This window comes from Spermophilus citellus, assembly GCF_964194105.1.
Source record: "Spermophilus citellus genome assembly, chromosome: 12".
Taxonomy (NCBI): domain Eukaryota; kingdom Metazoa; phylum Chordata; class Mammalia; order Rodentia; family Sciuridae; genus Spermophilus; species Spermophilus citellus.
Window position 1 is genome coordinate 12,055,735 of NC_138198.1, and position 15,477 is coordinate 12,071,211.

Below are 15,477 nucleotides of genomic sequence, written 5' to 3' on the forward strand. Positions count from 1 at the left end.
CAAGAAAAAAAAAATCCCTTAGTGAAAAAATTCTTGGGAACATGCCTGCCTTGCCTCCAACGCCCCTTAACTTCCACTACTCAGTTCAGCCGCTGTATGTAAATGTGAATATGCCTGTGAAATACACAGATCCATGAGCTGCACAGCCGAAGCTCTTCACTGCAGTCGATTCTAAGAAGGCAAAAGGCGCTGTGGTAGGAAATCACTCCCCTGACTTTCCTGCCCGTACTAGTGCTCTTCCAAATTGGATTGCACCACCTTCACATCACAGTGGAGAACAGTCAATATGCAGGCTTGCTTTGGGGGCCCTCTGGCCATCCCACAAAAACATCAACTCCAGGAGGCCATGCAGAATAAGACCAAAGAAACAGCAGGAGGAAGGAAGCCTTCACACACCAATTCACAGCCATCCATCGTTTTCCTGTCTAAAAGGCATCCTTTAAAGGCCTGAAGTAGACTTGGACATTGATGGGGGGTCCTGGAGGGGAGGCTATTAGGCTTCTCATGGGGTGAAGATTGAGATCTCTTATGAAGTGCCTCATGACACACACAGGCATCTTTTCAATTTGTTCAATCACTGTTGTTGTTGCAAGCCCTTCAAACTATTCTACTTTATTCAAGTCAGACATCCGGGGGTGAAGGGGCGAGATGGCAAGCCTCAGGTGTCCCTGCAGGGAGTGGCAGCATAGAAACTGTGTCTGGACAGAGCCACATCTCCCAGCCCACCCCTTGCCCCTTCTTCACCCCCTCCACTGTTGAAATCTCTATCAAAGCCATTAACTTCTAATGAAAGTCGAAATAACTCTTCCCCTTCCAAAGAGTAGCTTTCAACAGTTAGATGAGCTTCAACCTGACCTACAACTAGAGTAATGGTTAAAAGGCACAATAGTAATGGTTAAAGATGCCACAGAGTCAGTAAGCTCTCAGACCAGGAGGCAGTCGTCCGAGCCCTGGGCCCAGTGCCCACCTTCTACCGTGTCAGGTAGCCCCAGATCCAGCTGAGACTCTGGTCCACCCGGGACAAAGTCTACCATGTGGTTACTTTTCACTTACGTAAAAACCTGGCCTTCTACAGAGTTTATTTTATTTTATTATCGTTTCCTATTTTTGTCTCTTTTATTAGGTCTGCTGTAGTATATTTTGCTGCTCAACTTTTCCACTCTTTGCTTTTTCTCTTTGAATTCCAAACCAAGACAGAGAAGCACAAATCGGTTACATAGAGAGGTCAGACTCAAAGAGGATGTGCAGGATGCTGCCCTCAGCCACGCACTGAGGTGGGACAGGTCTGGTACGCACTGGCACAGAGTAGGAAGCTGAGGCCCGAAAGGCTGAGATGCCTGGTACCTGCCTTCAAGAGCTCATCTTGGTCTCAGAGTCACAAGACAGGGGAGAACAGAGCTCATGGCTCGTGCACAAACCAAAACTGATGGTCAAACGCCTGCCGGGTGTTTCCTTGGTCATGAACCAAGTTTGATGGCATGCTGCACTAAGGAGACTTTGGGGGGAAGCAGCCCTCTAGAACATACCAAGGAGGACGTGAAGTGGCACAGGTCCTGTGGAAGTCAAGTGTGGTCAAAACTGCCAGTGCATGCACGTGTTCACTCAACAGGCCCAGGATCCGGGCTGTGGCCCAGGGCACTTCCCTGGCACGCACAAGACCTTGGGTGTACTTAGATGATTGTGCATCATGGCACTTTCATACAGCAAAATATTGGGGAAAAAACCCAAATAACTATCAACACAAGAAAAGATTTAATAACTTAGGATATATCTTTACAATGGAGCACCATGTAGTGGTAGAAAGAAAGAGAGGGTGGGAGAGAAAGGAGGGGGACAGCAGGAGGGAGAGAAAGGGAAGGAAGGAGGGGGAAAGAAAGAGGAAGCCATTTACCTACTGTTCAGAAAAGTCTCCAAGATAAGAACAAAGCACAGAACACAATGTTTAATACACTACTTTTGGAATCCAGACTGGGTGGAGGTCTGGTCTCCATGGAATGAGCTGTCCGGATCTCCTGCATTAGGATCAGAGTTAACTGAGCGTTCAGCTCTCCTCTGACCTTTATCTCCCACCACATCCATGCCAAGGCCCTTTCCCCCAGGCTGCCCCAGCCCATGACACAGCCCAGCAGCTGTACCAGCCCCATCTGTTCCTAGAAGACATCAGATTCCTCCACAGGGCAGCTTTGGCAGGTCACAACTTTCCTAGATCTGAGCTGCAGCCTAAAACCAATCAACCTTCCTTTCTCTCCTTGCGCCCTGAGGCCAGACGCCCCTCTGTCTGCAGCTTCTTCATCCTTGGCCTTTTTAATGCCATTGGCATTGGCTTTCTGGAGACCCTAAGTAACAACAGGGAGAAGGTGTGCATATCATATTTACTTGGAAAGGCGTAGAGACTCCAGAAGAAGATGGGTGCCTGTGTGCATGGTGGTAGTGGGGCCTGTGGGATTAAGGATCAGGAGGGAAACGTTTTACCGTTCATACATATCTGCAGTCCTGCACCACACACCCGTGCGCACACATGCACACACACATCCATCCATACACACAGCCAGGCACCTCACGCACATACACACACCTCCATGTAAACACAGGCAGGCACACAACGTTTCAGTCAACAACAGATGGCATAAATGACAGTAGTCCCGTAAGATTATATAATAGAGTCGAAAATCCCTGCACCCTAGGAATCCCCTGACATATCTCTCAGAGTGTGACCACCATATGTGGTTATTAAATGACATTAAATGACACATGACCATATGATCGTAGTAGCTGTGCAAAGAATGAGACAAAACTGTTAATGCTTCCAGTGAAAACTAAGAAGGCGGGTAGTGCGGCAGCCGCATGCAGAGAGGAGGACCCCGGTTCTCAGAATGTCATCCCAGGTCTCCACCCAGGTGCCAAAAAGCTAGATAACAGTGAGGATGACCAGGCATTTCCGTTGTCTCAATTTCTTCAGTAATCCTTGAGAGAGTTGAAAACCATCCTGATTTGGTCAGATAGAAGCTTATGATTTTTGAGATATTTGATTTTCATTTCCTACTGGAGCCAATACAAGTTCTTATTAGGTGGATACTCACGGAAGCTCTGAGGTGAACTGATTTCCCGAATCAGCTCTTCATTTCCAGAGCCAGACAGACTCTGGTTTAAATCCCAACTGTGCAACTCAATGCCTATGACGTGGTGCCTTGGACCGTCTCTTCAACTCCTCAGCTACAACTTGGGAAGAATGTGATTATCTCATATTAATGACAAGAGCGTTGTTATGGTTTGGGACTGAAATGTCCCCCAGAGACTCCCATGTGGAAGGTTTGGTCCCCAGAGCAGCAGTGTTCAGAGAGGGTCTTGGGGAAATGGTGGGATCATAAGGGGTCTGATCTTAAGAGTGCGTTAATAACCTGAGAGGATTATTGGGAGGTGGTCAAAACTGAATGCAGGTGGGGCCTCACTGTAGAAAGTGGGTCCCTGGGGATGTGTCCTGGGGGACTCTAGCTTGTCCTTTGCTCCTTCCTCTCTCTACTTCCGGGCTGCCATGAGGTGAACAGCTTTCCTAGACCATGCCCTTCCGCCATGTTGTGTCTGCCTCACCACAGGTAAGCCCTGAAACCAACCATCCCTAGACTGAAACCTCTGAAATCCTGAGCCAAGATACATCTTCTCTCCTCTACACTGATTTTCTCAGGTATTTTATCCCGGTGCCAAAAAGCTAACACAGGGATCAAAATGAGGCACCCCACATGCAGCCCACCACAGTACCGTAGGGAACGTCACAGGGTTTAAAAGAAGATATAGCCTTCTCTTTTCCTTTTAGGAACTTTACAAAATATAGAAATCATGATTTTTCAATGTTGGTCAAACACAATAATCAAGAGAAAAATCTCCTGTTGAAGTTGTTTGTGTTCCTAGATCTTTTGTAAAGAGCAGCTTCCAGGTCAAGCTGCCCTTGGGGACACATTTGAGTTTTGGGGGCCACATTCTTTTGCCTCATGATGCCACTAGAACTGATGGTTTTGTATTTCCCCAAACTCTGCCAAAACCTAAGCTTTTCTTTTGCTTTTTCCTATCATCACTATACAAGTATCATCGCCCCAGTTCTCTGCTTTGCCACGCAGGGCAAATGAATCATCAAAGTTTGCTTCTGAATACAGAGGTTAAAGCCGTGAAAGACTTCTCTCTTTCCCCCTACCCCATTAACCCTCCCATGTCTGCCTCTCAGGGAAAGACTGTGGAGTTGGAGCCTCTAAGATCTGGGACACTAGGGTCGGGTGTAGCTCAGTGGTAGACTGTGTGTTTAACATGTTCAGGGCCCTGGGTTCAGTCCCCAGCACCAAAACAGAAAACAAGATCTTGGAGGCTGAAAGCTCAAGACTGGGAGCTTGGCCTCCAGGTCCCGGAGGTAAAAAACCATTTAAGACACAGCTTTAAAGTAATCCAGGTCATAACCGTAGTAGCCTGGTTAGTCAGACTTCGTGTGACCACCTCTGCACCCCAGGGGATGTGTGTAACATCTGGGCAGAGCAACTTCGCACTGGGATAAGGCCAGAGTGTGAGATCCCAGCTGGTAGGCACCATCCAGAGCCAGGGGAAGGGAGACAACTTGCTAATTCATCTATAAATTGATTTATAGATCTCTTTATTGTAGGCTGATAATTGCTGGTGTCATTCTTTCCCCTTTTCTTTCTTCTTTTCTTATTGATTAAAAAAATGACAGCAGAATGCATTACAATTCTTATTACACATAGATACCACAATTTTTTCATATCTCTGTTTGTATATAAAGTATGTTGATCCTGGTGTCATTTTCTAACAAGCTTGGTTTGGTTCATTCTAGCAAGTGTTTCAGTTGCCTGAGAGCATCTGGGGATCATCACTGGGCAGAGTGACTGCTGCAGAGAGATTTGGAAAATCATGGTGTATCATTCAGAATACACTCAAGAATAGGTCCACAGTACTCTGAAAAGCACTTTAAATTAAGTGCAAATTATCAAGGACACAAATAATAATAAATGTTGGCGAGGATGTGGGAGAAAGGTACACTCGTGTTGTTGGTGGGACTGGAAATCAGTGCCACACCTCTGAAAAGCAGCGTGAAGACTCCCCGCCACCACGACCATCAAAATGAGAATGGAACCACTGTATGACCCAGCTATCCCTCTCCTTGATATTTATCCAACAGAACTAAAATCAGCCTCCTACAGAGAGACATGCATTCGAATGTCTGTAGCAGCACAACTCAGCTAAGTTATGGAACCTGCCCCAATGCCCATCAATAGATGAATGGATTAAGAAAATATTATATATATATATATATATATATATATATATATATATATATATAATTTTTATTTTATTCAGCCATAAAGAAGAATGAACTTATGGCATTTGCTGGTGAATGGGTGGAGCTGGAGAACATTGTGCTAAGTGAAATAAGCCAGACTTAGAAAGTCAAGGGTGCAATATTTTCTCTCATATGCAAAATCTAGAGCAAAATAAGGGGGAAATGGGGACAGGAATCAAAAAAACATAGGGAAGATCAGTGGAGTAGAGGAAGAGAGGGAGGGAGGATGAGAAAAGGGAGGAAATGCAGAATTAATTTAACAAAATCCCTTATGTGCACATTCAAATACCACAAGGAATCCACCTTTATGTATATCTACAAAGTACCAATCAAAAATAAATAAAGCGAAAGGGAAGAGTAAAAGGAAGACCAGCAGGCAGAGGAAGGAGACTAGGGGAGGGAAGAGGGGAGGAGAAGGGACCACTGGGGGCTGGAATGGAGTGAATCATGTTCCACGCATATATGACTTTGTCAAAAGGAACCCAACTATATGTGTAACCAAAGTGCACTAATATACGAAAAAATAAGTGTAAAAACAAAACAAAATTTTGTAAAGAAAGCTATTATTGCAAGGAATATAAGTACCAACTAACCTTGTCCTAAAATTTTGTTAGGCAGTAGACAAAGAACACAGCTGAGTTTTTTCATTTTCTACTAAATACCCGGTGATCGATTAATGATGTCTTGCTTTTAAGTTCACAAAATTCATTGTTTTTTTAAAAAAGAAGTAATCAAAATTTTTGAACACCCATTAGATTGTCCTACTATGATGAAGAGTTTATCTTGGCCTCTTTTATTGTAAGAGTATTAAACTTGGATAGTCTCTTATCAGTATTTGAGCATCCACAATATCCTATGGCTCTGCCAAATTAAAATAAAACAAATTTACAGACACAGTGTTTGTAAACTGAGTATAGTTTCTGGACCCTAAATAGAGAATATGACTATAAATACATCACATTGATACAATGTTTTGTAGCAGGAAAGATCACAGTGGAAGAGATCAGGGGTTAACAGAGGTTGGGTTCTGGCCCATTTTTTTTTTAAGTAGAACTTTGGGCGGGATTTGTAGGGGGAACATTTATTGCCCAGGAAACTACAAAGCCAGAAAGGAGCAAAAGTATTCAGGAACTGGGTTTCAAGACACAAAAAAGCACATGTGCAAAGGGCGTGAGCATCTGGGTAGGCAAGAGCCGGACGCTCTACAGGGTCAGCAGGGGCAGGTTTTAAGGCAAAGGACACTTCCACCTGCAGTATCGGATCCCTGAGGCCAGTTGTTTCAGTCCATTTTGTCCCTGTTCTAATCAAAGGACCCAACAAAAACAATTTTAGAGAAGGAAAAGTTTATTTGGGTGCTTATTCAGAGGTCTCAGTCCACAGACGGCTGGCTCCATTGCTCTGTGCTGGAGGTGAGGCAGAGCATCATGTGGAAAGATGTGGCGGAGAGAAGTGGCTCAGGACATGGCCACCAGCAAGCAGAGAGAGAGAGACTCCCCTCACCCTGGGACAAAATATATGCCCAAAGCCATGCCCCCATGACCCCTCCTCTAGCCACACCCTGCCTGCCTGCAGTCACCACTCAGTTCATCCCTACCAGGGATTAATGTGTTGATTAGGTTAAGACTCTCAACCCAGTCATTTCGCCTCCAAGCCTTCTTGCATTGTCTCACACATGAGCTTCTGGGGGACACCTCACATCCAAAACATAACGCCTGTTAACACAGCATCATGGCAAAATTAGAACAAAGTGAGTGTTGCTTCTTCGAGTTGTCACTTAATGCCTTCTGCAAGCAACACCTAAGTGGGGAAAACAGGGATTTCGCCATATGATAGAATTCACCAAACCCGCCTCACAACAAGGAGGGCACTGGCTCAAGAAGGAAATTACACATGTCAATTTTTGTTGCAGTTTGGACTGGGGTGGGGAGGCTTTGTCTGTTCTCTTGTGTATATGTCTCAGTTGTTACTTAGAGGGCAGTGATGGTGGCAATTGAGAGAAGGACTCTGCTTAGCACACTGTTGACCTCGCCTCTCTGGGAGGTCTTCCTCAACCATTCAGCTGGAATAACACCTACCTCGTGGAGTCCTGAGGACTAATTAGTTAAACATGTGCAGCCTTAGAATGGTCCCAGCACATAACAGGCATTCACAGAGGCTACCAGTTGGTGTCACTACCCCCTTCAACCAAGAATGGGGCTGCACACCATCCCCAGCCTCCAAGTTGACAACAGAAATGGTGGTTGGTTGATGGCCCGTTGATGGTGGGTCCCATGGTCATGCTCATTTCTGTCGGGTTTGGGACCCTTCCATGGACGTATAGAATTGGCAGCTGGAGATTAGCAATGCACAGGGACTAAAACTGGGTTTCCAAATCACCTATTTCCAAGTGCCAAAATCTCTCCTTTGTTTTCCTCTTTACCAACTTTCCCATCAAATGGGTTTGAGATAGAAAATATAGGCCAATTCCGATCACAGTTAATGAATTCCAAGATGGGAGTGTCTGTCCAAACAGAGAGAGCATATAGGTGGTGCATGCTGAGCACAGCCTTTGCGCAGGCTGTAGATGTAAACACATAAAGAGAGTCATTGCAAGGAACAGGCTCACATAATTGGGGAAGCCGATCCCAACATCTGCATCACCACTCTGGAGGCCCAGGAGAGCCGAGGCAGCTCCAGTCTGAAAGCTGGAGGACTCGGGACCCAAGGAAAGCATGTAATCAAGTCTAGTCTGAAGGAGAGAAAGACCAGCTCTGCTCAAACAGTCAGGCAGGAGGAGGCCCCTCGGCAGAACACTACCAGCAGCTCCTGTCTGCCCAGCTAGTCCTTCCCTAATCATATACCTCCCTAGCTCAGGAACTGTCCCCTGATGCTTGACCTCTGCCCATCCTTTATAAGGGGACCAGTTCTTTTTCAGGAAAATCCTGAGTGTAAGACAGTGCTGAGTTCCCAGCTGGCTTTGCATCCAAAGCTACACTTCGAGATACACTCTCTCCAGGAGTGAATTCAAAACACACCCCGAAACCACCTGTGTTCAGCCATCAACACCACCATCTGGAAACTGAACCAGTTGAAGTTCCTCATCCCTCTCCAGGAGAGGCCTACCAACCGAGGTCACTGGTTTTCTCTGCCTGAGGGAAACTGGATGTTTCTCCAGCCATAATTCATCTCCAACCCACAGACACTTTGAAAAATATTAGGAGGCTCAGAAGTACCCCTCCTAGAAGTCTTTGAAACGGAAGGAATGATACATCACACGGGCATCGGCACCTCGGAGTCATGCCACAAGTTGTGGGGCAGCGGTGACCCAGGAAGAGAGTAGATTAATCCACTGATGCGGATTAATTGGGTGGTGACTGAAGGCAGGTAGGGTGTGGCTGGAGGAGGTGGGTGGTCACTGGGCTGTGCCTTGGGGTTTCCTCTTTGTTCCTGGTGAGCAGAGCTCTCTCTGCTTCCTGATGCCATGTCCTGAGCTGCTTTGCTCCGCCATGATGCTCTGCCTCACCTTGGGCCCGGAGCCATGGAGACAGCCATCCATGGTCTCAGACCTCGGAAACCGTGAGCCCCAAATAAAATTTTCTTCCTCTGTGTTGTTCTTGACTGGCCTTTTGGTCACAGTGATGGAAAAGCTGAGAAAACAGACTAAATGCCTATCGTTCCTTAACCTCTCTTTCAAGGGTGCCATTGGTTTCACCCTACTCTGTCACACTCAGAGGCATTCACAAGGACAGGGAGGGAAAGATGTCAAAGGGTAATCTTTACTATGATCTCAGGGCTCAAAATCCCACTAAAAATATTTCCGATATTTGGTAAAAGAGTTTTCCTACAGTGGATGTGGCTGGGTCTTGTTCTGTAGTCCGTCCTTCAATAGATATTTTTTTTACGTTCTTTTTTAGGTCGTCAAGTGGTTTCGACCTCAGATCTCTAGCAAGAGCCACGAAGAAGAAAACAGTCTAAAGAAAGAGTGGGGTTTTCTGTGACCTCCAGAAAACATCCCTGTGCTCCCCACAAGCAGGAGAAATGAAGCCCCTCATCAATGTACACGGACCCGCCAACGACAGCGCCAGGAACAATTCAGACTGTCCTCACGTGGTGCTGCCAGAGGAGGTGTTCTTCACCATCTCCATCGTGGGGGTTTTGGAGAACCTGCTGGTCCTTCTGGCGGTGATCAGGAATAAGAACCTCCAGTCCCCCATGTACCTCTTCATCTGCAGCTTGGCCGTTTCCGACATGCTGGGCAGCCTGTATAAGATCTTGGAAAACATCCTGATCATGTTCAGGAACACGGGGTACCTCGAGCCACGCGGCACTTTCGAAACCACCGCGGACGACATCATCGACTCCCTGTTCGTCCTCTCCCTACTCGGCTCCATCTCCAGCCTGTCAGTCATCGCGGCCGACCGCTACCTCACCATCTTCCACGCCCTGCAGTACCACAGCATCATGACGGTGCGCCGCACCGTGGTCATCCTGGGGGTCGTCTGGACCTTCTGCACGGGGAGCGGCATCACCATGGTCATCTTCTCCCATCACGTCCCCACGGTGCTCACCTTCGCCTCCCTGTTCCCCCTGATGCTGGTCTTCATCCTGGGCCTCTACGTGCACATGTTCCTGCTGGCCCGCTCCCACGCCAGGAAGATCTCCAGGCTTCCCAGGACCAACATGAAGGGGGCCCTCACGCTGACCATTCTGCTGGGAGTCTTCATCTTCTGTTGGGCGCCCTTTGTCCTCCACATCCTCTTGATGACATTCTGCCCAAACAACCCCTACTGTGCCTGCTACATGTCTCTCTTCCAGGTGAACGGCATGCTGATCATGTGCAACGCGGTCATCGACCCCCTCATCTACGCCTTCCGGAGCCCAGAGCTCAGGCAGGCCTTCAAAAACATGCTCTTCTGCAGCAGGTGCCAGTGGAAGTGCTGATCCCTGATTTTAGGATATCCAGGAGGATTATCCCATCAAGGGACAGAACAACAGAACACCTCCTGCTGCAGACCGTCCTTTCCTTCCCTAACACACACTAGGAGGACCCCACTAGCTGGCGTTCATTGTAGCTTGGTTCTAGGTGAACAGTTTTGTTTCAGGCACAAATTATATAACTAGAAAATTATGTACTAAAATAAAGGTTAGAATGCAAAAGCACACACAGCAATACAATGTGAGGGCTTTGGGCCATAAAACAAAAACTCTTTCATGTCTGGATATCTAAAAATCCAGCTTGTCTAAGCTGAGGACCATTGCAACTGATCTCTAGAAGTTCAAGAACTTACCTTGGCAAGTGTGTTGGTGTGCTTTCTATTACTGTGACAAATGGTATGAGATTAATCAGCTTAAAAAGAGGAAAGGTTTATTTTAAAGGAAATGTTCATGATCCGTTGGTCCCAGTGCTTTGGGGCTGTGGTGAAACAACATATCATGGCAGGACCCTGTGGCAGCTAGGAAATAAGAAGAAAGACAGGAAGAGACCAGCACCTCACAGTGCCCTTTAGGACAAAATCTCAATGACCTCCTACCTCCCTCTAGGGGCTATCTCTTAAAGGTCCCACCACCACATAATGGCATCAAGCTAGGAACCCAACCTTTCACAGGTAGGCTTCTGAGGGCCACATATCCAAACAGCAGCAGCATTCACTCAGGGCAGAAAGTTTGGTGTCTTTGTAAGCCAAAGGTGCCCAATAATTGCTGTGGCTGAATTTGCTTATCTCCCACAGCCATTCAGAATCCCACCCTGCCTCCCACTCCTCCGCCTGTCTGATGTATTGTAAGCCACTTCAAATCTTGGAAGCAGCCAGAGTCTCAATTATAAATGTCAAATAACTCAACTGTGTTTCCAATAATAAGAGTATCTTACCTAGGAGTCTTCTCTGCTTGCTTGGTATCCCACTGGCCCTAAAAATCTATTCCTGGTTCAATCTCCTCATTCATTAGAAGCAACATTTCAAAGGAGGAAATAAAAATGTAATCTACTTAATCCTATGCCGGAATACATAAAACTTAGGATTTGAAGAAGGCATGTCCAACTTTTGTGTGCTGGTCCAAATGTAAGATAAAGGCAACAGGTCCCAGTATGTATTTTGTGAAATAAAGAGAGAGAAAGAGAGAGGGGAGTATTGTTATGGTTTAGATGTAGTCCCCCCCCCCCACCCTGCAGAAGCTAATATGTGAGACAATGCAAGAAGGTTCAGAGGAGAAATGATTGGGTTACATCTTTAACCTCATCAGTGAACTCATCCCTGATGGGATTAACTGAGTGTTAGCTAGAGGTGGGTGGGGTGTGGCTGGAGGAGGTGGGAATTGGGGTGTGGCTCTGGGGTGTATATTTTGTATCTGGTTAGTGGGGTCTCTCTGAGCTGCTTCCCCCTGGCACCTCTCAGCCATGATGTTCTGCCTCATCTCAAGCCCCAGGAATGCACCTGGTCTTCTGGGGACTTCGACCTCTGAAACTGTGAGCCCCCAAACTAACTTTTCCTCTCCTACAAGGGTTCTGGTCAGGTCCTTTAGTCTCAGCAGCAACAAGGCGGACTAAAACAAGGATCCTGCCTTTGAACTACGGCAAAACCGAGAGCAAAACAACGACTCAAGCAACTGGCTCTTTCTAGAGATGGAAGCCAAAGATCTGATGAAAAGAAAGAATTGAGACTGGCAGGAGGATCCAGTCACCAGAAAATCTCATCCTACCGTCAGCCACAGAAAAGATACCCGATATTGAAAAGCAGCATCCCCAGGAGGAATTAAGGAAGCATAAATTCACCCATTTTTAAACAGTGAAAGAGAAAGCTTCCGGAAGCCCAGACTGGATGAGGAGCCATTGCTGTTGGAGAGTAACCAACTGAGGAGAGAGGGAGCGGACAGCCTGGGGGAGGGCGGGCTTAGGTGCAGGAGCCTGGAGGGAGGGACAGTGTCTTCAGGAGCAGGCAACCCTTGGCCCTCTCAGAAAGACCCAGCCCTGCGATTCGGCTGAGCAAGGGAGTAAGTGTCCAGATACAGAAAAAAAGAAGCAGGCAGACCCAGGACTGCAGTCCTAGGGACTTACTAGGGACTCAGCTTGTGGGACAGAAGGAGGACCCTGCACAGCAGGCCAGAGGCTTTTCTCTAAAACAGGTCCGACATCCGTTAAGGAAGAGCCTTCTAATATTAGCCTGAGCTTACTAATGTATATAAACCTACATGTAAGTATTTTCCACACTCAATTTAAAGCACAGCCCTGGGAGTCACATTTCAGTGCTGTTTCTACCCCCTGAGAGACCCACACAGAGCACTTTCCCCCTGGGATTAAACTGAATGTTCCCAGGGAGAGGGACCTGGTCTGAGGTCGCACAGCTCTGGGACACCACAGAGGCAAGGAACAACTCAGCACCGCCAGGAATGCTCCAGGCTCCAGCCACGTGGCTGCAGAGCTGAGCTCCTGGTAAGAGCTTTGCTGGTCCCCGTGCCTCCCAGGCTCACGGCTGTCACCACGTACGAATGTGCTCCCACTGCCCTCCCTGTGCTGTGTCTACAGGAAGCAAAATGGAGAAGGCTGTCCAGACAGCAAGAGATACCAACACCAGAGAGAGGCCTTTCACTCCTTGGTGGCTCTGCTCAATCCAGAGCAGGGACTTGGACCTCTCAGTGCATGCATAATAATTCACAACAAAGACAGCCCGAGCGGCACATATGTGTGGGAAGGGTCAGTAGGGATCCAGGAGTTCCCTCGATGATGACTTCAATTCTTTTCAGCAGACTCTTAAATCTTTAAACGCTTGGCAGATGCCCTGAGTATGTGCTCAGTTTGCTGATGAGCTAGCCTGGGATCTCAGCCTGGCTTCCACTTGGCCTTCTAAGAAGGGGAGCAGAGTCGTGGGTGGGATGCGTGTCTCTTCTTGTTTGGAGACAGGTCCAGGTGCTTTTCCTTCACCAGCTTCTCGGAGGAGAAGGAAGTGCAAAGTGGGAGGTGGCAACCGGATGCCAGCCTCAGCCGACATCTCCAAGTCCTGGGCAAAGGCTCGAGGTCCGGCTTCCTCTATACAAAATCGAGGTTGCCCAGAACCTGCCTCTTCTGTTGACTCTAAGGATGGACCTCAGAGTCAATTGCATATGTAAACACTGGGTATGTGCCAGGTGCTTCTCTTGACGTCCTCAAACAAGGCTCCATCCAAACACATTCCAACTGGAGGCTCTTTCCATCCTTCTGGCAAAGGACCTCAAAGCTAAGTCTCCAGGACCCCGGTCATCTGCACAGCCCCCTCTCTGAGGAGCAGAGAGGACCAGGAGCCTCAAGAATCCTGTCATGCTCTAGGGTTCAGAGCAGGACTCTCAACATTCTGATTATTTTCAAGACAAATGTTGTGTGTTGTTTGTTTTGATTCTTTAAAGGGGGAACCCTGTTTATAAAAGAGACGCTGTGAAGTCTGTCCCCATCCACAAGTCCCCATCTGTCCTTGCCTTCTCCACAGGCAAGGATATTTGTTTCTTTTCTATCCTTCCAGACTCTTCATGCACATGGAGAAAAATATTGATATTTATTCTTACTGTACTGCTTTTTACTCAAAACATATTCTTCACCTTGTTTTCTCCACTTCCCAGCCACTTTGGAGGCTGTTCTCCTGCTCCTCTGTGGTGCCATAATACCCTTTGGTAGAAATAAATGTGCCACAGTTCATTTAACTATTAATGGTCATTCAAACAAAATGCTTTGAACAAATAATCCACAAGCATCCGATGCAAGTGATTCCTAAGCATATGAAAACTCACACATCTCTTATGATAAGAAAGATGCCGATTCAAATGACCTTGCAACCCCATTTTTCTCCTATCAGACAGCCAGAACTGCAAGGTTATTTACCGCATTGCCCCAGGAAGCCACTGCAGCAGACTGATGTCCTTGGTGTTGCTAGAAGTGCAACCTGGCCCAATCCCTAAAGCAGGACATGCTGATGTCTATAGTTACAAAAATCACAAACACATGCCCTGGGAATTGGCGTTACCCTTTTGGAATTTATGCTCCAAATGTGAAATAGATGAAACAGGTGATATAGATGTCAATGATGATTCATGCCTCACGGATCCTCTCAGCCAGAGACTGGAAACAACCCAAATACCCGTCACATGTTTTCTGACCTTTGTCTAAATACCAGCCTAAGTAATCGTCATAAATATTAAGATCTTTTAGCCCTAGGTTAGCCAGTTGCCAAGAGCAGATGCATTGACAGATTTCTCACGACACCTCACTCCTGTGCAGGGTTAGGACTGAAGTCACAGGGGATTGAATTCAGGGGTACCTGGACACTGAGCCACCTCCCCAGCCCTATTTTGTATTTTACTTAGAGACAGGGTCTCACCAAGTTATTTAGCTCCTTGCAGTTGCTGAGGCTGGCTTTCAACTCGCGATTTTCCAGCCTAGCCTCCCAGCCACAGGGATTACAAGCATGTACCACCACGCCCGACCACAGTCAGCTCCCTCTAACTGTATGTTTTGGCACTGATACCAGCAACCCTAGCACCTACTTGAAGACCATGAACATAACTCTAATTGTGGAGCCTAAATTAGCTCATTCTCTCTAAGCAGTGATGGCTGTTTAGTGCCTAATAAATATCCTGGCTTAATAAACATCCACGTTTCCTGATGAGTAGGAGCAGCCCAGGTACAGGTGAGTTGAATGTGGCCCTGGAGAGGAAGGAGCAGGTGCAGAGGTCTAGAGGTGACCCTACCCCCATGGCCAGAGGGGAGCACTCCTCCCACAGGTGTGCAGGACCATGAAGGAAGCAGGACTTCCACTAAGGTGTATTCTCTGTTCTCTAAAAGGCTATACTTTATTGAGCTAAAAGTAGAATGAATAAGATGTCCATATATGATTGACAAATACATATTCGAAACATACAACTGATAAAGCATACAAAACATCACAGTTGTCCAGCCACACCCAAGGAGTCACCCGAAGGCAGCTTAGAATGCAGTTACACCTGCAATAGTCATGTCTGTAAGGAACTCGTAGGCTTTTTTTCCTTGTGATTCCTTGAACAAAACAGTAAACAACAACTTAGATACTATTTCCATCGTATTAGATATTATAAACAATCTAGAGATGACTTAGAGTACACAGAAGGATATGCATAGGTTATATGCAGACAATGCACCATTTTTACACATAGGATTTAGACAT

General features: G+C 46.9%; 1 protein-coding gene across 1 annotated transcript; it reads left to right on the forward strand.

Annotated features, from left to right (window-relative positions):
- Window positions 1-9,355: 9,355 nt before the first annotated feature.
- On the forward strand, window positions 9,356-10,258 carry MC2R (melanocortin 2 receptor; the record flags this gene model as incomplete). The annotated part of the gene is made up of 1 exon (XM_081263414.1): window positions 9,356-10,258. The coding sequence occupies one exon, from the start codon at window positions 9,356-9,358 to the stop codon at window positions 10,256-10,258; it is 903 nt and encodes a 300-aa protein (XP_081119540.1).
- Window positions 10,259-15,477: the final 5,219 nt, after the last annotated feature.